This window comes from Triplophysa dalaica, chromosome 20, assembly GCF_015846415.1.
Source record: "Triplophysa dalaica isolate WHDGS20190420 chromosome 20, ASM1584641v1, whole genome shotgun sequence".
Lineage (NCBI taxonomy): Eukaryota > Metazoa > Chordata > Actinopteri > Cypriniformes > Nemacheilidae > Triplophysa > Triplophysa dalaica.
The window spans coordinates 6645933-6671711 of NC_079561.1; the positions used below are offsets into that span (position 1 = coordinate 6645933).

The following is a 25779-nucleotide window of genomic DNA, read 5'->3' on the forward strand; positions in this document are numbered from 1 at the left end:
TAGTTCGGGTATATTCCTCAGAAACTCTTGGCACGTGCACTCTTCTGTCATTGGAACAACGGTAGTTTTCATCACTTTAGCGATCTATTCAGGCCGGTCTTGTTTTGATGACATTCTCTGGATACATTTAAAGAGTAGGTGGCATGAGATCATGAAAATGACATTTCATGCAGTCTGTTATGTTGCCGTGTTTGAAAGTAAGCTGTCTGCCAAGTTGTAAGTCGGAAGGTGAAGAAATAACAACGTTATTTGCTTGTAAAAATGGGAGTCGACTCTGAATCACATAAACGAGACGTGGAATAGTTCACCCGCGTATCTACGTCACTATACATAGTCCCCGCCTACGTTTTGCTGAGACTGACGCGAAAACGTATCTCTCCTCCCCCAAACACTGTCGCTCGTTCGTGATGCGTGTGTATCATGTATAGAGTCTGTGTTCTAAGTCCGCCTTAATTCAACTACCAAAGGAAGAACGTCTGAGGGAAAAATGGTTACAATTCATTTTTCCGAACGATACCAAAGGAGTATAACCCCAGGGTTTAACTGTGCGCGTGTCATTTCACCGAAGATTGCTTTAATAATCTTGGCGCGTTCACTTCAGGATATGTGAAACGACGATCCTTGAAAGACGGGGCAATACCAACTCTATTTGGACCTGTTAGCTCCACCGAATCACAACTTGTTAGTGTGACTATTGATTTTTGTCTTAACTTCAAGAAATATTTTTGTACCTTATGTCTGTGTTTAGATAGTGCATATAACGGTAACATTAGCATGTGCCGTTATTTCTGGGGTGTTACAGTTTGTTTATCTGGCTATTAACTTTGCATTTTGACACATTTGCCGCAAGTGCACCTATATAGATATATTCGGGTGACACTACAATCATTTTTCATAACGTCGACTTTCTGAAATGCTCTATGTACCATGACAACGCACAGTTAAGACGAAATAATAGTATTACTAACGCATTAACAGTATTTTAAGAAAAAAATGATTTCATTGATGAGCAAAAGCACAACATGCATGTTGTCACACTGGGAGTTTTTAGGACAAAAGTTGTCACTTTCCACTGACAAACATCCTGCTCCAGTCGTGGTGGAGTTTGTTGTGGATTGGCGTCTTCTTCCTCGTCAGACTTGGGCTCAAATTGGTACGGTAATATCGCCGCCATCTCTAGCTACACATATAGTATAAATGACATCCAACCACATGTAAACCGTAATCCTGTAATGATGGTAGTGGGGTTCCATTTGCGACAAATGATGAACGCGTTTGACCAATAACAACAGACTACACCATCTGACAAATCACATGACACAAGGTTACCTGGTAGGCGGAGCCTAGACGGATGAATCGCGGAATAAATCATTTCCCAGATAGCACAATCCATTTGGCTTACGTCTATTTGACGTCTGCATTTACATCTGCAAGACATCTACAATACATAGTTTGCTCATCTGCAATACGTCTCGGAGACGTCAGAACGTCTGTAATTCGTCTGCTAAAGATCTGGAGATCTGCTGCGTACACATCTACTAAATATCTTAGAAAGAGCAGCTTTACATCCATTCTAAATCATAAACATCTTACAGACGTCTTCTAGATGTCTACATGACGTCTGACAGCAGGCATCTCCGAGACGTATTGCAGATGAGCAAACTATGTATTGTAGATGTCTTGCAGTTGTAAATGCTGACGTCCAATAGACGTAAGACAGCTGTATGTGTGCTATCAGGGTTGAGAGTCGGTCAAGAAGTAAGGTACGAATAACTGCCTATTATTACGACATTATAGTGTTTAAACACATTGTATGTACATGAACTTGTTGTTGGACACTCCATAAACCAAAGTAGGGCCTAAAAAACCATATGCTAGGTACTCTTTAAGAGAAATTAGTTTGAGAGAGAAGCTTCTCCAGCTGTTGTTTTAGAGCGATTAGAATTTACAAGGCTGTAATATTATGCTGTGATTTGAAAGGGGGTTGTATTCTGACCATCTGGTTTATTCATTTTTTTATCAACAGATATGTGACGGTAATGATCCTTTTTATATAATGACGTTAATTGTTAATGCTTGTAATTTATAGACGGTTTCAGCAGCGGCAACAACATAAACAAACATTGTGGCCCAAACGTAACTTCCGGTTACTTATGGCTGGAATACACCAAAGGATTTTTTTAACTAGACATCATATACATTTATATACGCATTTAGACCTCCGCAAAGAAGCAGTACCCGTTGAGTAGTTTTAATTTAATACAATTATTTACGATACAAATAATAAAAATTAATTGTAATATAAAATTAATGAAATTGTAAACATTGACTGGAAACTTTGGGACAGGCAATTGCGTCTGATGATGGTTTCAGCCGCAACTACATAGTTTTGACTAGAAGAACTCCACTGGGCATGCGCACTTAAATACCGCATAATTGTTATATTGTAACCAAACACAGACCAGAAGAAACTGTCTATAGGTGATGCGTGACAAGTGGTTCCTTTTGAGTCATGGGTACGACTGTTAACACAACAAAGTGTTTCTTTTCGCTGGATTGCTGACGAGCACACGTGGTCATTACAAATAGGGGTCAAGTAAAGACACGCATAAACACAGCTAATCCTTGAAACACGATAGAAGTCTGACAAGCCCATCTGATAACTCTAGTATCACCTTCTTGGCTGTAGTGGACAGTAGTGTTCATGTAAAATCCAACGCTAAAAATACATGAAACATTAATACAGTAATCTACAGAAAATATGCAAACACACACTCTACTGCATTTCACATATATTATAATGCTCCTTAATCCACGTAAATGCAAGTTGTCAGATGTGATTTCCAATGTTTTATCGACTTGGCCCAGTTTGGTTGATCTCTTGTAGTCGGGACTTCAAAGCTGAGCATTTGTCTGCGTGTCCTACTTATCTAGACGTTCATGCCTTGTGACTATGTGTGCTTTTTTGACCTTTTTTCATCTTCTTTAGCTTTCTCAACATTTTGAAGGCTCCAGCGAGGTGACAGTATCTTGCTTTTGGGTATGTTGCCGAGGATCATCGGGACCCACAATGCACCTGGATGAAAAGTGTGTCACGATGTCCTCTGTTGACAGGTGCTCTTTTGAGGACGCTGGCACGCTCTCATACACATATATATCACCATGCACAAACACGCACGCATATGGAAAGATTATATCAGGTTTCTTTTCTCTTTAAACACCCTGGTGAGAGAATTTAGGATGGATCATCTCTCCAGTAAAATCTCTCGTGATGACCTGTCCTTGACAATTAATAGTTTAGGTCAGTTATAAAAATACATAACCATTTGTCAATAAAAAAGTATTGTTGATCTTCCAAAATCATCAATCCTGTCATCATTTACTCATCCTCTCGTCATTCCTAACCTGTATGACTTTCTTTCTTCTGCAAAACACAAAAGTAGATACTTGCATTGGTTTAGTGTCAGTCCATACAACAAAAGTGGACAACACTGTTCGGTTACCCATTCTTCAAAATATCTTCTTTTGTGTCATGCAGAAGAACAATGAGAAGAGGGTGAGTAAATGATGACAGAATTTTCATTTTTGGGTGAACTATCCCTTTCATTTTTAAACCCTATTTGTTTTTTTTATTTTCTCCCTGATGTCTGCCATCCAAAAGCCCACTGTTTCCAACAGCATGCGACTCGTGGTATTTATCTCTTATTCATGTGCCAGACCTTGAAAAATCGATGTGGCTTTTCTCACACTGCCAGATGTCCCACTGAGAAGATATCCTGGTCTTACCATCTTTAATGATCATGGCATTTAAAACCAGCGGACATCTTCTACAGAAACAGGGGAACCACAAAAGTAACTTAACATACAAGTTGACATGTTTAAAAAATGTCTTATTAATGTAATTTAAGGGGTCGTGTCTCTTGCGCTCTTCCTGAGAGGTCAAGGTAATGACCTACGGGAGTGTTGTGTAATTCCATTGGTCTATGCCATGTTTGTGATGTCAGAGGAAAGCTGTCTGCGCTCTCAGCATGTGATGTTTGCTTGGAGATTTACAGCAGCGCAGGAATAAACATAAATTCAGACCACAGGAGGACAAAAATAAACAGCAACAGCTGGAGAACCGATGAGTAATGACCGCTTTCATAAGATAAGGTATTGTCAAGATCTTTTGTATTAATCTCAATGCACAATTCCAAACGTGTGATTTCCAGGACAGCCATTACCATGAGGGCATAAACAACTGTGATTGTCGCTTATTGAATTGTGATATTGTTGAAGGCAGGGGGTGCAATTTATGATTTGTCACGTGTTACGGATAGAAATGTTCTTTAAGGTTCACACTCAGTTGATTTTTGCTCACACTTACAGGGCAGTAATCTGTATGCACACAGCCGCATGTTAATCATCACAGGCATCACCATGGCAATAGAGGCAGAAAATGAATTCAGACGCTGTTCCGACCAAATCGCCAGACGACAGAAAAGACGGTGACTGTGATTCAATGTGATAACAGAGTCATCAGCTCCTTGTGGCACAGAACAAGACTCACAACCATCTGCCCCCAGATGTGTGTTTCACCTGCCGCTCAGTCAAGATAAGAATAGAAAATGGACCACTATTTTATATAAAGAACTAGAATTACTCCATCCGTTTCCCGCCATCACAGATCGTGTGTTAAGCCAACCGAGCTGTCACACCCCCTTCCCACCCCTCTCCATGCCCCCAATGTTTCTCAGTTCTCTGTTTACCTCTCTGTTAATCTCTCTCTCTCTCTCTCTCTCTCTTCGGCACGTACTCTTCATCGCTGTATCTCCTCCCCTTTCATGCTCAGAGCCAGCGGGCTGCCACACGACCCACACTGCCTGCTACATGATCTCCTGAAAAGCACAGCTCTGTGTCTTTGTAGCCGCTTGTCTCCGCTCGAGCCTTTTTAGAGACACGGAGAGATGCCTTCGCGTCAACCTTGATCTCCAGATGCTCCCCGGCCCCCTTTCCTAGTATCTCTCCCCCTGACCCTTTACCCCATCACCCCCTCTACCCTTCCCTAATCTCCCCTTCATTGCTCACCCCCTTGACAATGTTCTCATGTGTCTCCTGGCTGCAGCCTTTCCTTGCCTTGCTGTCCTCCACCTTGTTAACTTGGGGCTACAACTGCCCACCCAGCTGCTTGTGTCCAGACCATCACACCGTGGATTGCACAGGTCAAGGACTCACCCGTCTTCCAAACTCCATCCCTCTGGATGTACGGAGACTCCTCCTGTCTAACAACTGGATTTCCTGGATCCCCTCTGATTTCCTGGTTCTGTATAGTGATCTGGTCTACTTGGATCTGAGGAATAACTCGCTTACTAAACTGGAGCCTGGGACACTTACGACATCATCCAGGTTGGTTTATCTGGATTTGGGGAGTAATAACTTGACTGAGATCCCCACCGGGACTTTCGGGGAGACCCGGAGCCTGATCAAACTACGTTTGGGTAGCAACCCATTTTTAAACATGGTCAGCAAGGACGCCTTCTCGGGCCTCACATCTTTACGTGAGCTGGAGCTGGAGAGAAACGCCCTCTCTGGATTGGATGTTGGGGTGTTGAGCCAGTTGCCGTCGTTGCGAATGATACGCCTGGAGGGGAACCCTTGGGTGTGCAATTGTAACTTTGCCAAACTCTTTCTGTGGCTGTTGGAGAATCATCACAAGCTTTCAACCGGTAAGCTGCTTAAAATCTCACATGATTTTATGCATTTGTGTATTGTTTTCAAATACAATTTTGTTTAAATCAAAATATTTGATTTTGATGGACATTTTCACCAAATATTCACATTTTCAAAAAGTCAGGAACATAAAAGATGAAATGTGTTGATGCATGACATCTACAGTAGCAACTTTGGACATCTTCATTCTTTATTGTATTGTTTATTATTCTTCAAATATTTTATTAAAGATGCATCAATTTTTTGTTGTCCTATTGGTGTGTTTGGAGTATAAGCTCCAGCTCAGCTTTGAAGAAGAATTTTGAAAAATATGTGCAATGTTTAAGACACACCATTAGAATGAATACAAAATAATACCACAAGAGAGGCTTAACAAATATTAATAATTGATAAAATTGTGAGTAATATAGGCTTTATTAATTTATAAAACTTTCTTTGTATATTAAAAAAATATTTATCAATATGATGCAGTTTTCCTTTTTGCTTAATAATTTTGTCAAAAGTTTTTTGTTCATTTTGTAGTATTTATCTCATATTTTGATGGTTTAATTGAACCTGAGAGGGCATTAAAAGCAAATTTTATTTGAATATGCCTTCCTAGACTTTGGACTATACTGTATATTGTAAAGATATAAATCTTTGGCGATAGAGATTCTTACAATCCATGCTTGCTTACAATTGAAATGAACAGAAACTGACAATTCTGTTTAATCTCTTTATCAAAAGTTTTTATTGCTAACTTGGGATAAATACCTCCAGACAGTGCATATTAGATGTATCTAAATAATGCATGAGATTCTTTTCAAATCAAGACAAAGACAAGGACACTGACTATGAACACTAGAACATGCTACATTTCTTTCTGGTGGATAATTCATGTAACATATGGCACACAACAAATGCCTCCTAACTCTGTCGTGCATCTCATCTCTTCATGTTTTCCTCTGTTGTTGTTAATTTGAGTACTGTACTGTAACTACAGGATGAAGTTGAGGGAACTGTACCCACTTGGATCAGTTTCTGTTGGTCATAAGGTCACTTACCACTAGTGAGGTTAAGGTCAATGTGAACTCCAGAGGTAAATCAAATGAGGGAATGTGATCCCTAATATCCTGGTGAAATCTTCGCTCCTGTCATCTTTTTAAAAGACTAATGAAACCTTAGGTAACAAGTTTCAAACATGTCAGTGGAAAACATTTGGTTGGGGTTTAGATTGCACGTGTTGATATACCAAATGACAAGTGTATGACAGTTGTGTCACCAAGCAAAGGAGAAAACATGAAACCGAATGCTATATTTCATTAATGTGTGAAGATAAATGTAACCTTGCCTGTGAATGCACAGTTAACATCATGTTTTTGTGCTTTACTATATTCTATTTATAGAATGTAGAAATTCTGGCTTTTTAAATATGTCAGCAGCTTGTTTTGCGTGAATGTGAAAGAGCTGCACAGTTTAACGCATAACTACATGCCTGTGAGGCTCATGCATTTCCCTGCGTCTCTGTATGAGGACATGAACACATGAACTCTATTGCCAGGAATGCACTGGGAGTTTATTTCATAAGCATTTAGCTGTTTGAAAAAATATATTGTAAACAAAACACTCTTTGCCAGGACCTGTCAAAATAAAAGTCAGGTTAACTTGAACATCCAGATTGAAAACACTGTATTGTATTATAATATTTACTATAATAAATTGTAATATTCTAGCAGTTATTTGATAAACTAGAGCATATTTATATTTACTAAACTAATGTTATATATATTTATATATACTGTATAGAATATATCAAAAACACAATTGTATATGCAAAAGGAGGAATTTTACTGCAGTTTACTATTGTAAATGCTATAGTAGTATACTACAGTATGTGGAGAAATATATAATTGTGTAGTAAAAGAATGGAAAAAACAGAACTCTTTAAAAATTAAAGGAGATTTTGTGTTTTCCTGTATCATTCCTGTGTTACAAGTTGTTCATGCATATACTGTATTAGACACGTAAAATTGTCTCAAACCAAAAGAGATGTTTTACTTAAAAGCGGAGGCTCATCCAAACCTGCCTAAAACGCCTTGTTTAAACACGCCCCCACATTTCTACGTCAGTTTCTGAGAAGCGTTAAAGAACACAGTCCAAAATGTTTATGCAAAGAAAGAAGGCTTGTCTCTTCCAGCTGTAGTGTTGTTGTTGCTGCCGGCATGTCGTCGAGATGCTGTGTGTTTCATTACAAATGAAAAATTACTTAGTTGGGTCTTCCAACGAGGACACAATTAGAAAACAGTGGTTCAGTTTTATTTACAACACTGTTCCAAAACAGCACAACTCCAATATCCAAGTGTGTGGAGCACATTAATACCCGGTTGTGCACAAAGGCTGTTTTTAAAAAGTGGGGCAAATCCAACTTTAGGAGCTGGATTCAGCCTTGTATTCCTCTGGCTCTTCTCCCCTGCAGCGTGATGCCACACGAAAAAAGTAAATATAAGTCATTACATTCAGTAACTATGTCCCCGCTGGATGCAACAAATTCCTCTTTATATGTTTTATTGATTGTTTCGCGTTGCATCGAGACACAGCGTCAAAGGTCTTATTGTTAAACTTAATAGTTTTAAAAATAAAACCATACCAATCTGTTACACTCTGCTGGGTAAGTCGCGCTGGCAAAGTTGATTAATCGGCTTGGTCAAATGTATTCTGGACAACTGTATTCTGGATCATATTCGGGCTTGAACTCACACCGTATCGGTGACATTATAAGCTGTCAATATACTTTGAAGGCTGATGTAACATCTTGGGACATAACAAGACTTAGGACTCAAAACTTGACTTAAAGAAACCAGGGGCAAGAGGACAAGACGGGAAACAAGACAATTGATCCAGCACCGTACAGCAAATACAAGGGCCACGGACAGGAACAGACACCAGAGGGCCCGCGCCCAGGAACCTCCACCTGGGGGCCCGCTGACAGGAACACACACTGCTGGACCAGAGACAGGAACAGACGTAGGGAGGGCCACAGACAGGGGCAGACTTTGGTGTGGATCCCGATTGGCATCAACCCCTGAGGGGAACCCGGTAGCATCGATCCCTGGAAGGTACATCGACCCTGGAAAGGGACCCCGAGGAGATCAACCCTGGTGGGGACCCAAGGGAGTTCCAAACTGGAGAGGTGCCTGGTGAGCGGTCAGCTCGGTTCTCTCAGGGCTGGTTAGTTCTGTCAAGAAACTGACATGGAACAGAACCCGGATGCAGACTGCTCTCAGAAGAAAAACTTTATTTGACAAGGACAAAAAATAACTCAAAATCCCTTGAGGGAGAAAACAAAATACTTTAATGTAACAAAACTTAAGACTTAAAACTTGACTTTGCATCACCAGGCACTTGACTAGGGGAAACAGGTCCAACACATGACAGCAAACACAAGGACATTAACTAAGAGAGGAACAAAAGAGGCATAACGAGGGCAACATGTGAAGGGTGTGAACTGATATTGGGATAATGAATAAGTAAACAAGGGAGTGGGGCTGTCATGATCCCGTCGGCCAGAACAAGAGATTCAGCTGCTAGGAAGGAGGGATCATGACAGATGAGCTTTGTTAAAAATCGAGGTGTTTCAGAAAGGCTGGGCACAGAGGAGCAACAGTAATGCACTGTATGTGAAACTAATGTTTTTTTTTACTGTAAACCACGTAAACACACTGTATACACACAATAATGTACGTTTAAGCCATCAATATGAAAAAACTTGGGAATATCAATAAATGATATGGCCCTTATTGTTATGATCTGTTCTGTGTTCCCCTGTTATTTTTTACTTTTAGGTTACTTCCTGTTTGCGCACCATGTTTGTAGTCTTTTGTAGTTTTCGTGTTTATTAGTTTCACCAGGTGTTTCCTGTTTCCTTGTTATCCCAGTGTATTTAAGTCCCAGTGTTTCCTTTGTCTGCTGTCAGTCTTTGTTTTTATGTTCCTGTGGATTACCTTGGTTTGTTTTGTAATTGTTTATATCATTACAGTCAAAACATGTGGAACTACTCTCTGCTTGATTACGCTTTGATTTACCCAACTGTAACATAAAGGTCCTTTGTCTGTTACCTGCCTATTTATGTGATAGTGTAAACATAAATATTTTATGTGTGTATTTTTCTCATATATCAGACGTTTTTATACTTGTGCTACAACTGTTTGTCCTGGGCTACAAAACTTTAAAGCTCTGTAGTGCTAAGTTCAAATAAAGTTAATGTACAGCCCCGCACTAGCTTAAACTCTTTACATTGTTGTCATTCTTGCACTTGAGTATTGATGAGCACATCACATGCATTATTCAACCCAACAGTGAATCTAATACTGAGGTTAGCACACTTCTGGCACATTGTCAGTTGCCTACGACGTAACCAGATATTCGCTTTGTCAAAAGGAAATAATTCTTACCAAGATTTCTTCAAATGAATTATTGCGTTGAAATGCAAAGGGCTATTGTGATTTACATTTATGTGATGAGCAAGCATGTGAGTTTATAAATGACTCTCTTAGGCGACCATACAGAGGCTCCGAACAAATCACATATTACTGCACTAACTAACCATGTAACTTAATTGTGAACAAAACAATGTATTTAATCTGTACCGACAATGTAATTATTACAAAAGTAGGATGGATTTTGTCAGCCATGAATAGCAGTACATGCTGAGTACATGATTTAAATTTAATTGCATGAATCCAATGTAATGTAAATAAGGAGATGGGTCTATACAGTGATGATGATATTAATATACATTATAATGTATACACATTATAATGTAAGCTGAAAAATGTGTATGTGTGTTTTATTCAAGTCAAAAATAGAATATGATTGAATCAATCTAACTACGTATAAAATAATTACTTAAAGCAATTTTAAGAAATAGACATATGGTGACAGTTAACAGGTCTCTGGACTGCCAATGTCATATGTAGTGACAACAGGCACGATGGCGCTCATCGGCTGACAGAGCTTGTGGATAATGTGAGAATTATCTAAACGGGTAAAGGCACGTGTGTGTTGCAGATTTGTTTCTCTTCCTCTTGGAGCTCCACTCATGCTCCGGCACGATAAAAGATTGAGCTTTTAGAGCTAGACGAATATTCACGTGACACAGCGACAAAGGAGGCTGAGGTCACTTTATTCACTCCATGTGGAAAACCCCTTCTGGTTGGCATGATTCATCCCGCACACACAGTTGACGATGATGTCAACTGACTTCAGCCAATGACAGGAACAAACAGAGTGTTATGAAATAAATTACGAATGCATTAACTAGCCGTTTCAATGTGAATTATTACATCATTTTGTCCTTTTCTTCTCCTGTGTTGTGGTGTTTGTTTCGTCAAAACAACAAGGGGTTTATATGCTGTGTAAATGGAATAAATGGAGGAAATGGAGCTCTGCTGTTCTGTGTCTGTCTGCGAGTGTGGCCGTGTGACGTAGGCGATGTTCCGCTTTAAATCTGTCATCTGGTGTCCTGTGATCACACAGCTGAAAGGAGATTAAAAGCTCCCTGTGTGAAAATCAAAATACAGACCCAAAAGGAAACGTAACAAAGGAAATGTTTCCAATGAAGTGAAAAATACAGAATTGGAGAGCATCCCATTTTACATATCTTGCAGTTATGTAATGTGAGTTTCTGAGTCATAGCAGTAGCACTGAGATACTGCTGGATACAAAATATCCAAATTATAATGCTGTCACTATTTATATGGAGTGACCGTAAATATTTTGATATTGTATATAATCTGCTTGATTTGTGCATTTTGAACTTGTGGTTTATTGCTATATTGATGCTGTGTTTCTGTTTATTAAGGACAATACTGCACCCTATGTGAATTAGGTTGAAATAGGGCGTGATTTATATGATTATATTATAAAAAATGTTGCTATTTATTTAGACAAATACATTCTTCCACCAAATATTTTTTTCTGTTTTGGTGGATTTTGTTGCAAGTTTTTTTTTAATCTTTATCTGATCCTAAACAGACGTGTCAAATGCTATTTAGATTTATAGTGCAAATCACTAAACATGCATTTGGCCTCATTTCAAGTGTCTTGTCCATCACAAAAGCACTTACATTTCAGGACACTGAATGTTACAAAAACATTATTTGTTAAAAAACTGCTGTGAAATAGCCTTGAGTATTTTGTATCAGATGTATTGTTCTTTAAAGCGATGCGTTTAAAATATTCTGAACAAACAACATGAAAACATTAACAAACAAACAAACATAACATAAATACTGTATGCCGAAAGAACTTAACTGACAATAATTGAAATAAAATAAAAAAAATCTCCAATTAAAATACTATTTTACTGTATTTAAGTTTTTTGCACTGTTTGTGTTATCATTTTTGTGCAGATTGTCTTATATATATAAAAAATTTAACATTATGTGAAGTCCTCCTACTATACTGTCTTGTTATATAGCTGACATTCACTTGTTTTAAGATTCTGGATAAGATTGCTTATTCATTAAAAGGTGATTGTATGTGATATATTGTACAATTGATGTTGCCTCTGACATTAGTGACCCGACATTTGAGCTGGTTCGGAAACTCACACAACTCCAGTAACTGTATCCTGAGAGACAGAACAGAATGTTCCATGTACTGTTTACATTCACTATGCATTCACCTTCAAGGCATTTCTATCAAAAAACATTTCCTCTTTTTTTACGACAGGAGTTTAATATACTGTGAAAAAATGATATCAAACATCTTTTAAAACTAATCAACAAAATTCCAAACTGTTGCACAATGTCACAGTTGAATACGTTTACAAACATTATTTTTGACAACACATCTAACTTCCTCCATCTCTCTTTCCAGGTTTAGATGGTGTTGAATGCTTTCTCTCAGGGGATGGGCAGCAGGTGTCACTGAGCGCGCTTTCTGAGAACAGTTTCCGGGAATGTCGAGGAATGCTGACTCTCACCGATTATCTCATAGTGATTTTTTCTGGAATTTGCATTTCAGTGGCAGCCATTATTGCCAGTTTCTTTTTGGCTTCCACTATCCACTGTTTCCAGCGGCTCAAAGCCAAAAGGACAGATGAAGAGGAGGGAGAGGAGTGAGGAAGGAGGAGTGAGCAGAACTCAAAACTCCCACAGATTACCCATAATGCAGCACACAGTGGAAGCCAAGGGGTGGGATAAAGTTGTGAACCACATCATTTCCATGATAAAGAGCCCTGAATTAGACCCAAGGTGATGCTGCTAGAGAGGTCCTGCATCTCACGATTCAAAACCCTCATCTGTGATGCTTTAATGCATCATGTGTATTTAATACTTGAAAAACATTGATCGAATCAAGCCTTAAGATTTAAACTGTTCTGAAAAATCCCGTTTACTAAACCCTTGTCTTTTCACACTGTATTCTTGATAGTAGTCAAAGGTGATTGGCATTATATTTTGACATCAGATAGCTGTGTTAACATAACAATGGTCTTTTTATGGAAATGTGCAAGTGAATGAGTATTTTCTACATGAGTTATTTTTTGGTATTGCGTTGTCGTAATGAATCTTGCTCAGCTGTAGTAAGGTTTAGCTACTTGCACTTTAAAGTACAGATTAACTATTGCACAGAAATCCCAGTGAGCCACACTGTAGGCAATTTTTCATTAACCATAATGGCCATTCTCACCAAAGAATTAACATAAACAGTACATATTGTGATTTTTGAGTTTTTTTTAAGAGAAGCGTTCAAAACCTCACACAATATGATTTTATAAATATAAATATGTCAATGTAATTTTTGTTGTTGTAATTTACAGTAATAAAATCCTTAAAATTGCATAAATGTCATGAATTCTGTGAATAAAAGGACAATTTGGTCATGCTAATCAATTATTTTATTTTAATCATTGATTTACAAGGGAACTACTTTATATTTTGTCAATCATATGTCTCTTGTTTTTAATTTAATTTAATGATTCAATAAATATACACCAAAGTGTTATACTGTCCAAATCTTTATACTTTTTAAAACATTTATAGACAGTGATGAAGTCTTTGCATTGAAAAGTTTCTGTGGGTAAAAGAGAAAAATAAACAACACGCTTTATCATTCCCTTTTAACCTGTGACCCGAAAAGTCCAGACTGCTCCCAAAGGATAAAAACGAGCCAGTTTGATCTTTTTTTTATTTATATAGCCTAACAGTTCTTTATGAGAACATTTTCACAGTAGACTTGCTAAAAATCAGTGTGTTAGAGAGAGGAAAGGACACAATTTTGTTTTGTACTCATAACAACTTCTCACTGTTGCTATGGTAACATGTCTGTGGGCCAGCTGTGTTGAAACCAGACAAGAATACAGAGGAAGAGTTTTAAATATTTGCCTTATCATATGTTTCCACCTGTTTCCACCTGCTTTTATTTAAATTTACACCTTGTGACGTTTGGCAGGTGCACTTGAAGCATTGTTTGAGTTTATATGAATTGAACCCAAGATCTTAGTGTTACTATGGCCATGCTCTACCAAGTGAGCTGAAGAAACCAATTTAATCTACATTTCTTTCATATAATTTGGATGAGGGAAAGTATTAATAAGATTAAGATTTTGAAGGGTTTTGGAGAGGACATCAAGCTTTTTAGTCAAATCACATAACAGCAACTACTAAGCAAAATAGTTAAGTTCATAGTTATCTATTTTTGCAGTAACAGTTATAAAGCAATGTGCAAACCTTGCCCATTAATCATGTGTGAAATATACAGCAATTCAATGATGGATTTAAAGGTGAGCTAAACAGTTCTGACCACTACATGACATGCAAGCATCAAGTAAACACAAAGGAGTGTGTCAAGACTCACCCACTTGGACAACAGCCAAGATCATTTTAAATTCAGGACAAATGACATGATCCTCAGACTGTCCACTGTAGACAATGATGGATTACGACCTGAGAATGAAACCAAAATCCTTGAGAACAAGAGCTGCATGTAATTGCATACGGATCCTCTCTTCTGTTTCTGACACTGGTAAACTTTACAATGATGAGAATGATTAGAGTAGAGAAAACCGTAGGTTTTAAAAGTGAAACAATGCAGATCTATTTTCCCCAAAGTATTTAAAATGTACCAAATATTTAAATGGGTCATATGACACGGCTGCAACTAATATTATCGTTTGTGTATACACGGTTTAAGGTTCAAAAATGCTGTATTTTCCAAATACCGTGCATATTTGTGTTACTCTTTCCAACACACAGATTTTTTACAAAGCTCATCGCTCTGAAAAGTCATATGTGCTATGATTGGCCAGTTAACCAGTGCGTAGTGATTGGTCGAAGACTGCAAACGTGTGACAGAAATGCAATGCCTGTTACCGCATCAGGTTCCAAAGAAATTGTACTGACAGGTAAACCCACCTTACCTGTATATACATTTCGGTGGTCAAATCATACCACGAACTGACGTAGATCTATGGGGGTGTGGTTACACGATGCGTTTCAAGCAGGTCTGGGTTAGCATTCGCTTATAGAATGCATCTTTTGTTCCGTCACTTTAATTTTTGCAATTTTACGTGTCTAAAACATGCATGGGCAACTTATAACACACCAAAGACACAGAATAACACGTATTCGAGACGTATGACCCCTTTTAAATATGTTAATTGTATTGCAAACAGTAAAGCCTACTACTTATGTTACTTTGATAGACTCTCAAGGCAGGCTATTTGTACTCACTGTAAATAGACAGTTCGTAAATTGAACAAACTCTCAACTCTCGGTTTGAAAACTCACTCTCAAGCTAGTTTAAATAGAAGTGTATGTGATCAAAGAAGAACTCTTCACCAGACAGAGAGAGACACAAACACCCACTTCACAGTCCAGATGTGGAATTTAAAGGGATATGAGTTGAACAGATGGCTCTGTGCTATTGTAGGCAGACTGGGATTATGTGGTTGCACATGTGCCCGGATAAGTGTTATTTTACTTGTTCGGCAGAAGAGTGGTTTATCTCAATATATATTGCAAACATGTCCGTTTGCACCTTAACCGCATAGGGGAGGATGACACAACAAACCTCTAGTGCTTTGAAAGGTCGGATTACACTGTGGTTATACAGTCTGGATGGGTTACTTATTTGATAAAATCATGTCATCAGGGTTGTTAGGTACGTGAATTACATATGCACGAATTAGAAGCACAAAGCCAAATATTAACATTAAAGTCTCTCAATTAACCAAATATTTTAAAATCATCAATTTGTTTGCCTCACCAAGAAACACGTCTACAACGTGCAAACACCATGTTCGTGCAATCTCATATGCAACTCTGCCTCCAAAAGTGCAAAACGGGAATTGCACCGTCACGTACTGATTTACTGTATATCTCAAAAGTCTATATTTACATGTTAACCCAACATGTAAACGCATATTTTAAGGTCAACTTTAAAAGGCTAGGCGTAAAATACAAACGCTTACACCTTGATGACGGTATTTAACTTAATGCGGCACTGCGCAAACCGATCTGCGTCTGACATCGCAAAGCACATCATTGCATTGGAGTTCTCGCGATATTTGCGTAAATGTACAAGGTGAGGTCTGCGCAATGTGCGCAACGCCGAATGAGATCGACACGCCTCTTGTTTTGGCACGTGGGCGGAAGCGCTGTTGTATCGTCGCTGGTTTCAGGAAGTGTTGCACTGTTTCACTTTGACATGATGGAAGTTTGAAATGAGCGCAGAGGATTGAGGTACAACAAACCAGATCGCGTTTCGCAAGACCGAGACTTCGGAAAAACGTGTATCTAAACTACGACCTGTGTGACAAGTCACTCTGTCCACATGTACGTCATATTGTCAAGTTAGCAGGCAGTGCTAAAGGACGTGCGCTCGAGCTAACGTTACATACAAGCTTTTCCCTGTGTCACAGCCTGGGATTTGTACTGTTTTCTCGCCGTATTTTGTTTTGTTTAGTCTTTGTCTGATGGTTATCAGCTGCCGTGTGTAATTTAACAGCGGGATTTTTGTTTATCATTGGCCAGCAAGGACACTTTCTATTCTTGGAGCGTGACTTTGTATTGTGTGGACCAGGGAACGTCAAGAGTTAACTTGAATTGGATTGAAATGCTCCTAGACTGCGGCTGACCTGGGAACAGAGTACCGGAGGTACAGTATCATGACAATGGTAAGTTGATGACTGCAATTGTGTGCTTCCTCACAAATGACCCTCATGCACTTTTGAGAGCTATTGAATTTAAACAGTACTACAGCTAACTAAACAACACTTTTTTTGTTCTTCTGACAATTTTAAAGAAGGTTCAAGTTGACACTTTGATACAAATTGTGTCTACATCATCTTATGCAAGTAAGCAGTCATTGAGTCAATGCGTTTCGTTGTCTCATACAGTTTGTAGAGGTAGATTTGAGTAGCTGTAAGGTAAGAAGTTCAATGAATCTTAATTGTAAAGACAGTTCACTGTATACTTTAGCACCATTGCTCTCTCCAGCTTCAGTTTAGATAACACAGATAAGAAATGCATAGAAAAAGCTCAGATACTCTCAATTTGGCATTTCTTTTGTGTTGTATATACCAAAACAAGTTTGTTTCACTTTCAAGATGATCAGTTTGGGTTTCTTTGATTCCTCAGACTTCACATGACTGGAATAAACGCTAACTGTTAAGGCGCTCTTCTTTGCCTACAAGGAATTACTTGGACTACTAGCCCAGCACACTCTTCCCTTCCTATAATGTTGGAAGGACTTGTTGCCTGGGTGCTCAACACATATCTGGGCAAATATGTCAGCAACCTTAACACTGACCAGCTCTCCATTGCACTTCTTAAAGGTATTTGAATGCATTTATAATTCGCCATGTAAAATTCTGGTGCTAATGGTACTAAGCAGAGGTTACAGTTCTGTTTGTACATTTTTTGATCCAGGGGCAGTCGAGTTGGAGAACCTTCCACTACGAAAAGATGCTCTTAGAGGATTTGATCTGCCCTTTGAAGTCAAAGCAGGTGTGTTTCAATGAAGATGTGTAAGCATTCTGACATATTCCAAAGGTTTGATGTGATCAAACAAGTGCGTGTTTCCTGGGTTGTTATGACACCTTATGTGGATGCAGCTTCTTTCAAAAGCAGAAGATTTTGGTAACTGGTGCTGTTATAGATTTGAACAACATGATTCATTTATTCTGCAACCAAAATTGGTTGCCAGGATCAAGTAGTATTTAACATGACTGCTAGGCACCCCTGAATATAGATCATCCTTATGTAGAATAAGTAGCTTAATTTTTTAAACCAAATATAGATTACAGTATGCTTGTAGTCATTCTACCCAAAAGCTAGGTATATAAATCTCTTTTGTCATCTTTCATCTTTTGATAAGGAAACTCTTTCACTGTAAACAATTATTTGTTGATTTGTTGAATGAACAAAACAACAAATAATTTTTACAGTGCATTCACTATTCAGGTCCAAAAAGGAGGATCTAGATATGCAGGATGGTCTAGATATGCAGTAACATGATGGTACACAAAACATGCATGTTAATACTCCATAACATTTACCCTGCCAAAACTTTTCTAAAGAAAAAAATTGGATCTGACTTTGACACCAAATGCACTTTTTGTCAGAATGACAATGAATCACTTTTTCACTTGTTTTGGTCGTGCAACTGTATTCAACATCTTTGGAAACATGTAGGTTTGTTTATTTCTAATACTATTTTGAATGTTTTTTTTTTATGAATCCCAAAACTGTTATTTTTTGATTTTTTGAAGGTGACCAAAATTCTTCTTTTATAATCAACCAAAATTTTTCTCTATGTAAATTTTATATACATAAATGTAAATTTTCTAATAGCAAACCTATTTTTATAGTCTTTCTACAAGAGATAAAACTGTATTTAAAACCAATTATGTTTTCTTCCAATATAAAAGCACAAAGAACTTGCAAAATTTGCTCTGCTTATAAGCTTTTCAACCTATTTAATTTGTAATATTTTTATTATTTGTGTAACTCCCTCTCCCTCTCCTGTTTTTGTTTTATTATTATTATTATTTTCTCTTGTCTTGTTTGTATAAAAAATAAATAACACATGCATGTTTTCTGGCTGCTTTGTTCTGTTACCCAGCCGCTGTATGTCAAAGATTTTATCACATTCACTCAGACATGAAAATATTCCACGTTATTAATAACATAAATATTACTTGTAAAAATATTTTTACAGGTGTCATTGGGAAGATCACCCTTCAGATCCCCTTTTACCGACCGCACAGTGACCCATGGGTCATCTCCATGTCCCAGCTGAACCTGATAATCGGCCCTACCCCCCCACAGGAATATGATGAGGTGAGAGAAAGAGAAGCTGAGAGAGAGCAGAAGAAACAGCTGCTAAAGGCTCTTGAGGACAAGTGGAAGGTATGGAAAAAGTTATTTGTCAGAGTCACACGTGGTTAAGTCAAAGCTCTCTTTAAATGAACCTGTCAATGGAAAATGGCTCATTTGCAAATGCACTGTATGCACGCCCTGCTGCTGAGGCGTTTCCGCCCATATCTCTGTTTTACGCGGGCTTCCGGTATAGTATTCTCCCATAGCAAAATGAGGTCCTAGCTTGGTATTTTTTCACATATTCACATATTATATTCACATATTTTGGTAAGCACTCCGGAAGCTAGTTAACAACTGAGCCTAAACACAGAAGTGGCTGTGCATAGAGTGAATATTCTATTCTAAATAAGATACACTGCTGCTTTGTCTTTTATCTTCCAATTACTATATAATTAATATATTTATATTTTTGATATATGTGACCCTGGAAAACAAAACCAGTCTTAAGTAGCATGGGAACAGTTTTAGTAATTGGCAAAAAATACAGGGTATGGGTAAAAATGACAGATTTTTCTTTTTTTATCCCAAAAAATATTTAGGATATTAATTAAAGATCATGTTCCATGAGATATTTTTTAAATTTCCAACCATAAATGTATAAAAACGTTATTTTTGTGAGTGGATGGCCTGCTACGGTGCCTCTGATTAACAACTTCAAAGGCTATTTTCTCAATATTGAGCTATTTTGCACCCTCAGATGCCAACTTTCTAAACAGTTGTTGTTCCGCCAGATTTTGTCCTATCCTAACAAACCATACATCAATAGAAAGCTTATTTCTTCAGCTTTCAGATGATGTAAAAATCTAAATATAAAAAATTGACCCTTAAGACAAGCTTTGTCGTCCAGGGTCACATATAACACAATTTTCTCATTTTGTCATGTTTCCACTTTTGCAATTTATTTTGATCTTTCTAGTAATTCAAGCTGCAGTGTATGTTTTACAAGTGATTTATTTAAATAATTCGTATATATTTCATCAGAGTGAATGTGAACAGAAGGGAGAATCTTATTGGTACTCTGTCACTGCCTCTGTTGTCACCAGAATCGTTGAAAATATTGAGGTAACGTACTATTTTCACATTTACCTCTGTTTGTTTATAATCTGCTAGTATTATTTTAAATTCTGAAATAATAATTCACTTTATGTATACAAACAGCTGAAGATTCAAGATGTTCACTTACGATTCGAGGATGATTTATCCGATCCCAACAAACCTTATGCTTTTGGAGTTTGTATCAACAATGTATCTGCACAGAACTGCACCAAAGAACCAGTAAGTTGTCTGATTAGTTGAATTCATTGGGAATCTTTCAGAAAATTTTCTTTATTTACGTATTGAAGGGGAATCTCATCACTCACAGGCTCAGAAACTTATGCGGCAAAAAGAGCTGGAAATCAGTGAATTTAGTGTCTACTGGGACACAGAGTGCAGTATGTATGGGAACCTTTCCTCAGCAGAAGTACAGGTATGTTTTTGAAAATGTCAGGCCCTTCAATAGAACAATGGCTATGTTCTCTATACTGAGAGTGCTCCACTTAACACCTGTCTGTTACAGGAGCAGATGAATAAATGTATGCAGAGCCGAGAGCATCAGTATATATTTGAGCCAGTTTGTGCCTCTGTTTTGGTGAGGAGGAACGGCTCTAAAGAGCCGTTACGGAGTCGTCAGACGCCACGCATTGAAGGCCAAGTGCAGCTGGAACCTCTCTCTCTTCACTTGTCACAGGTACTGTGTGAATACACTGTATGGATCATTTATAACAAATGTTATTTTTTTATAGAACTGGTGCTCAGTGGCATGACACAATTTTGAGTCACATCAGGGTGCTGCTTATCTGCTACGCACATTCATTGAAACAATGTAGACTGAGCAGAATGTTTTTAGACAGAAAAGAATTATTGACTGCATGTGACAGTTCAGTTCCATTTGATTGCAGGTTCAGTATCAGCAGATCATGGCATTCCTTAAAGAGCTGCACCGTAGAGAAAGGGAAATGATTTTCCGACAGTGGAGGCCTAAAATTGCCATCTCTGGAAAGTATGAGACTTTTTTCCTGCACCTTTATTAAAAACAGGCTGAAATAATTCCACAATAAACCCTTTAAATAGGTCACGTTGATCAAAATCGGAATTTGAAAATCTTAATTAGTATTGTTTAACAACATAACGTCTCCTTCTGTGCTGAAGCTGTCGACAGTGGTGGATGTTTGCCATTAATGCCAACCTGAATGAGATCAGGGACCAGCGCAGACGGGGGAGTTGGGATTTTGCTTTGCACAGGGCGCGTGATGCCAAACTCTACACTAACTTATATGTCCAGAGGCTTAAGGGAGTTACTTTGAGTTCACAGGAGGAGGTAAGAATTATGGACTTACAGGACTGAAGGGTATTCAGAGGTGCGATGCTAAATTCTGAGTGCACACTATGTTTGCTTGAGTGATTGCGAGTTATAAATATTGCGAAACCTTGTGATTTAAAATCTGCATTTGTCACTTGAACAGGATGAGTTGGAGAGGATTGAAGATGAACAGACACTGGAGGAGTTGCAGGTTCTCAGGGAAACAGTTTATGTTTCCTTCCGCAAGCAGGAAGAAATTGCAGAGGTGAGAAACTTGGATGACTTACATTATTTTCCCAGTGATGTTATGTTTTCTTTAACATATCGTACTTTAAATATCTTTGATATTCATTCAGAGTGTTCGGGAGCCTATCAACGAGACCCCGGCTTCCACTCCCCCAGGAACCATCCCTAAAAGTGGGAGTTCTGGGATGATCCAGTATCTGCAGTCCTGGTTCCCAGGCTGGGGTGGCTGGTACGGGGGTGCCGAAAGAGGACCAGATGGACAGCCAGTTCCAGAAGACCTTTTACCAGGAACTGAACAGTGGGAAATTCTAGGTGAGTTTTTCTTTTTACGGTCAACCGAAATGTTATGGTAATGCTGTACTAATGTGGTATACCGTATTTAATGACACTGTTTTCTCATAAAAAATCTAAAAATATTTCTTGAGTTATCTAATGGCATGTAATACAGGATGCTAAAATATTAAATACAACTGTCCTCCAAACAGCTGAGACAGATGATCTCTTCGATCCTTTGGAGGATTCGCAAACACTGAATACCTTCACAAGAAGGGATCATGTCTTTGCACGGCTGGACTTTGCTCTAGAGAAGGCATCTATCACTTTGTACCATCACAACAAAATGAAACCTCATTTAAGGGGGAACGGAGTCATTCAGCTGGAGTTTTCAGGTGCATATTGCTTCTGTTTTGGAAGGATAAAGCTAAACCATATAGCTAATGATAATAGTATATTTCTTATATTGCTTTATAGGTGTAAAGATTGGGATTGAGTCTCTACCTCGGTCAGAATCCTCTTCACTCTGTGTAAAGCTTGGTGGGCTTTTCCTCCGTGACCTTTTTACCCAGGGTTCCATCTTTCCTGTCCTTGTTTCACCAAAAACGGTTTGTTTCTGACATTCAATTTATATACTGCATGTGCTAAATACATTCGTAACATATTAAATGCTTTCCCCTTTCCCTTTAAGGACAATGTTGTTGTTGTCAGTCAACCGTTAGGTCAGACTAATAGCACAGAAGTGAACAGTTTGGGTGAGTAATCCCTAACAACATGTAAAACACCAATGTACATGGGAATATCTCTGATGGGTATGAAGAGTAAGAATGCATTTTTTGTACTATTTTAAGCCTCTGACGTGGAGCCCTCAGCACCTCCTGTCTTTGAGATGATTTACGAACGCAATCCAATAAGGAGCAAATTTGAGAGGAGACTAGAAGTCAATACCAGCCCTCTCAATATCATCTATAACCCTCAGGCTATCAAGAAAGTGGCTGAGTTTTTCTACAAAGGAAGAGTCCACACGTCAGGTGTGTATTTAGGATGAGTGCCCTTTCTTTTGTTTAAACTTTTTTATTTTAAATTACTTTTGTGAAACATAAGTGCATGATGGTTTATTTTATCTTATTTAGGGTTCGGATATCAGTCCGAGTTAGAGTTGAGAGTGGCGGAAGCTGCTAGAAGACAGTACAACAAGCTGAAGATTCAAACCAAAGCAGAAATCAGACAAACTATTGATCAGCTGCTAGTTGGAGAGTTTATTGTAAGAATGCTCTATAATTATGATAAATTACAGTCCGGATTAGATGTTCAGCCTTAACTCTGCTGTGATTTGTTTTTTACAGGAGAACAGTAAGCACTGGACTATGAAATTAGATATATGTGCTCCCCAAGTCATCTTCCCAGATGATTTTCAGTCTGAAAACCCCATGCTAGTGGTGGTGGACCTTGGACGTATACTTCTCACTAATTCTCAAGGTAACTGGTTCTGATCAAGTCGAATTGTCAGCAGTTATCCCTTCTTGCGTTCTGAGTTTATTTATTAGGGCAGCTGGTAAAAATTTGATTCCTTCTCCCACAGAGGAAAATAAAACAAATCCCAAGACATCTCAGACAGAAGGGGAGAGCGATGAAGAGTTCAAGACGCCATTAGCAACACCTCCTGGATCTCCATCACCAGAGCAAGAGGTTGATATCAAATATCAGGAGAGGCCCTGTGACATCAACAGCCTTAAATCAGCAGAAGGTGCCCAAATTGTCAACAGGAACTTGTACGAGAAGTACTCGTTATCTTTCAATGACCTCCAGATCATGGTCGGTCACTATAAAGACAACTGGAAGCATCTACAGGAAAGTGAAGTGGGACCCACTCATGTGGTTGAAAAATTCAATGTACTATTGGAGCTAGAACAGAGATTGCGATACACCTCAGACCCTCAGTTTCCAGGGGCTGTTCTCTCAGGAACCCTACCAGACCTCAAAGTGCACATTAATCTGGAGAAAATGACCGCTCTTAGAAGCTGCCTGGCCAGACTTAGTAGTTCGGGGGCAGATGGAAGTGACATGAAAGGGGAAAATCTCAGATCTCCTGACCCTCTAATACTTCGTCACGAGAAGATCTTTCATAGGGAGGATAGTGATTGGAAACTCCAGGGTTGTGATAAAAATCTCACCAAGAGCGTGATGGCGCTTGAGCAACATACCCGAGAAGTACTTGTGGAGTCGAGACTTCTTCTCGCTCAGTTTAATATCAACTACATGCAGCTTGGCATTGAAAGCGGCGGACGGTATATTTCTGTTCTGAAGGTGTTTGGAACAAATGCACATTTTGTAAAGCGGCCTTATGATGCTATGGTTTCTCTCACAGTCCATGGTCTATATCTTGTTGACACGTTGCAGACATATGGATCAGACTTTGACCTTCTTGTTGCATCTCATAAACACCTAAGTTTCGATGTACCAACCGGAAGTCTACGAGAAAGCCAGCCCACATCACCTGTCTCACCAGACGGTAGATCTCCAGAACTGCTAGGCTTACACAGGAACTCCTCAGATATTGCATTTGACAAAGTATCTCCACGAGGCTCTCCCTTGAGAGACCACGAGGCTCTTATTAAATTGGAATATCAGTTTGTTAGCTCGGACTGCCCCTCAATGTCCTTGGATAGCTCCCTTCAGGTCACCAGCATGCAAGTCAACAACTTGGATATTATCCTCAACCCTGAAACCATAGTAGAGCTACTGAAATTTCTCCAACAGTCTTTTCCCAAAGAAGAAACCCCTCCAACACCACAGCTAACACCACTGCCTAATGGAGAAGACCACGAAGAGACCTATCAATCCACGTATGACCAAAACAAAGAGTTAACAGTGGAAATCCACAGGTTGAACTTGTTGCTCTTACGCACTGTTACAACTGGAACTATTCTGGGAGGTGAGAAGAAGGGCATGAAAATTGCTACCGCCAGTATAAACGGAACAAAAGTCAACGTTTCCATGGGAAGCCGATTGGATGTCAATGGCTCTCTAGGATGCATTCAGCTTGTAGACTTGACTCAAGAAGGTGGCAGAAGTCAGTTTGTGGTCAGTTTAGGGAGTCTAGAGGACAGCCTCTCTACAGACGGAGTGCCATTCTTTCCCAGCACTGGCGTGACGCCCTCTGAAGCTTTGAGTTTCAAATTTTTGGAAAAGTCTCAGGGAGAATGCTTCCTTCAACTCCAAATGGCATCTCTACACTATAACCACTCAGCAAAGTTTTTGAAGGAACTCAGCTTATCAGCAAATGAAGTCGAAGAAAATTTCCGTTCGATGTTGAAAACTGCAGCTACAAAAGTCTCGACCGTATTGGCAACAAAAACAGCAGAGTACAGTGGTATGGTGTCTCTTTTTGACACCCCATGCAGAAGACCCAGAAGACAGAGTCAGTCTCACTGGACAATTGAACCGTTTGAGGATGAAGATTTCCCTGCCCCTGAAATGGAACCAGGTCTGGATTCTTTTCTGGTCAAATTGACTCTAGACGTCAGTATAGAATCCCCTGTTGTGTCTATTCCAAGAAAGCCTGGTCATCCTGAGCTTCTTGTCGGACACTTAGGGAGCATACGGATTCAGAACTTTATTACAGGGCAAGACTCGGAGGGAGAGAAACTGCAGGTTGAAGTAAAGGATATAAGACTATATTCAGTCAACACGTGTAAACTGGTTTTAAGTAAAGCAGCACGGCTTAATAGCAGCTCGACCTCTGGACACTCACCTTCTTATAGCAGCAATATTAATCCGAATGAGCCACATTTTACCCGGCATGACTTCTTTGAATACTTGAGCCTGGGAAAAGGTCAGTTTTAA

General features: G+C 38.9%; 2 protein-coding genes across 2 annotated transcripts in view; both read left to right on the top strand.

The window, feature by feature from the left end:
- Positions 1-4846: 4846 nt before the first annotated feature.
- lrrc38a (leucine rich repeat containing 38a) lies at positions 4847-13524 on the top strand. The gene is made up of 2 exons (XM_056733641.1): positions 4847-5705; positions 12568-13524. The coding sequence occupies exons 1-2, from the start codon at positions 5078-5080 to the stop codon at positions 12810-12812; spliced, it is 873 nt and encodes a 290-aa protein (XP_056589619.1). The 5' UTR covers positions 4847-5077; the 3' UTR covers positions 12813-13524.
- A 2853-nt stretch (positions 13525-16377) lies between these two features.
- vps13d (vacuolar protein sorting 13 homolog D) overlaps positions 16378-25779 on the top strand; it is a 39323-nt gene continuing 29921 nt past the window's right edge. The window contains exons 1-19 of the mRNA XM_056732193.1: positions 16378-16867; positions 17331-17527; positions 17622-17699; positions 18913-19103; positions 20055-20135; positions 20232-20348; positions 20437-20541; positions 20632-20802; positions 21014-21114; positions 21264-21432; positions 21578-21679; positions 21771-21972; positions 22146-22328; positions 22411-22541; positions 22625-22688; positions 22785-22964; positions 23067-23197; positions 23280-23412; positions 23516-25768. Coding sequence (XP_056588171.1) covers positions 17431-17527; positions 17622-17699; positions 18913-19103; positions 20055-20135; positions 20232-20348; positions 20437-20541; positions 20632-20802; positions 21014-21114; positions 21264-21432; positions 21578-21679; positions 21771-21972; positions 22146-22328; positions 22411-22541; positions 22625-22688; positions 22785-22964; positions 23067-23197; positions 23280-23412; positions 23516-25768 — 4489 coding nt within the window. The 5' untranslated portion in view covers positions 16378-16867; positions 17331-17430. The remainder of the gene's footprint in view (positions 16868-17330; positions 17528-17621; positions 17700-18912; positions 19104-20054; positions 20136-20231; positions 20349-20436; positions 20542-20631; positions 20803-21013; positions 21115-21263; positions 21433-21577; positions 21680-21770; positions 21973-22145; positions 22329-22410; positions 22542-22624; positions 22689-22784; positions 22965-23066; positions 23198-23279; positions 23413-23515; positions 25769-25779) is intronic.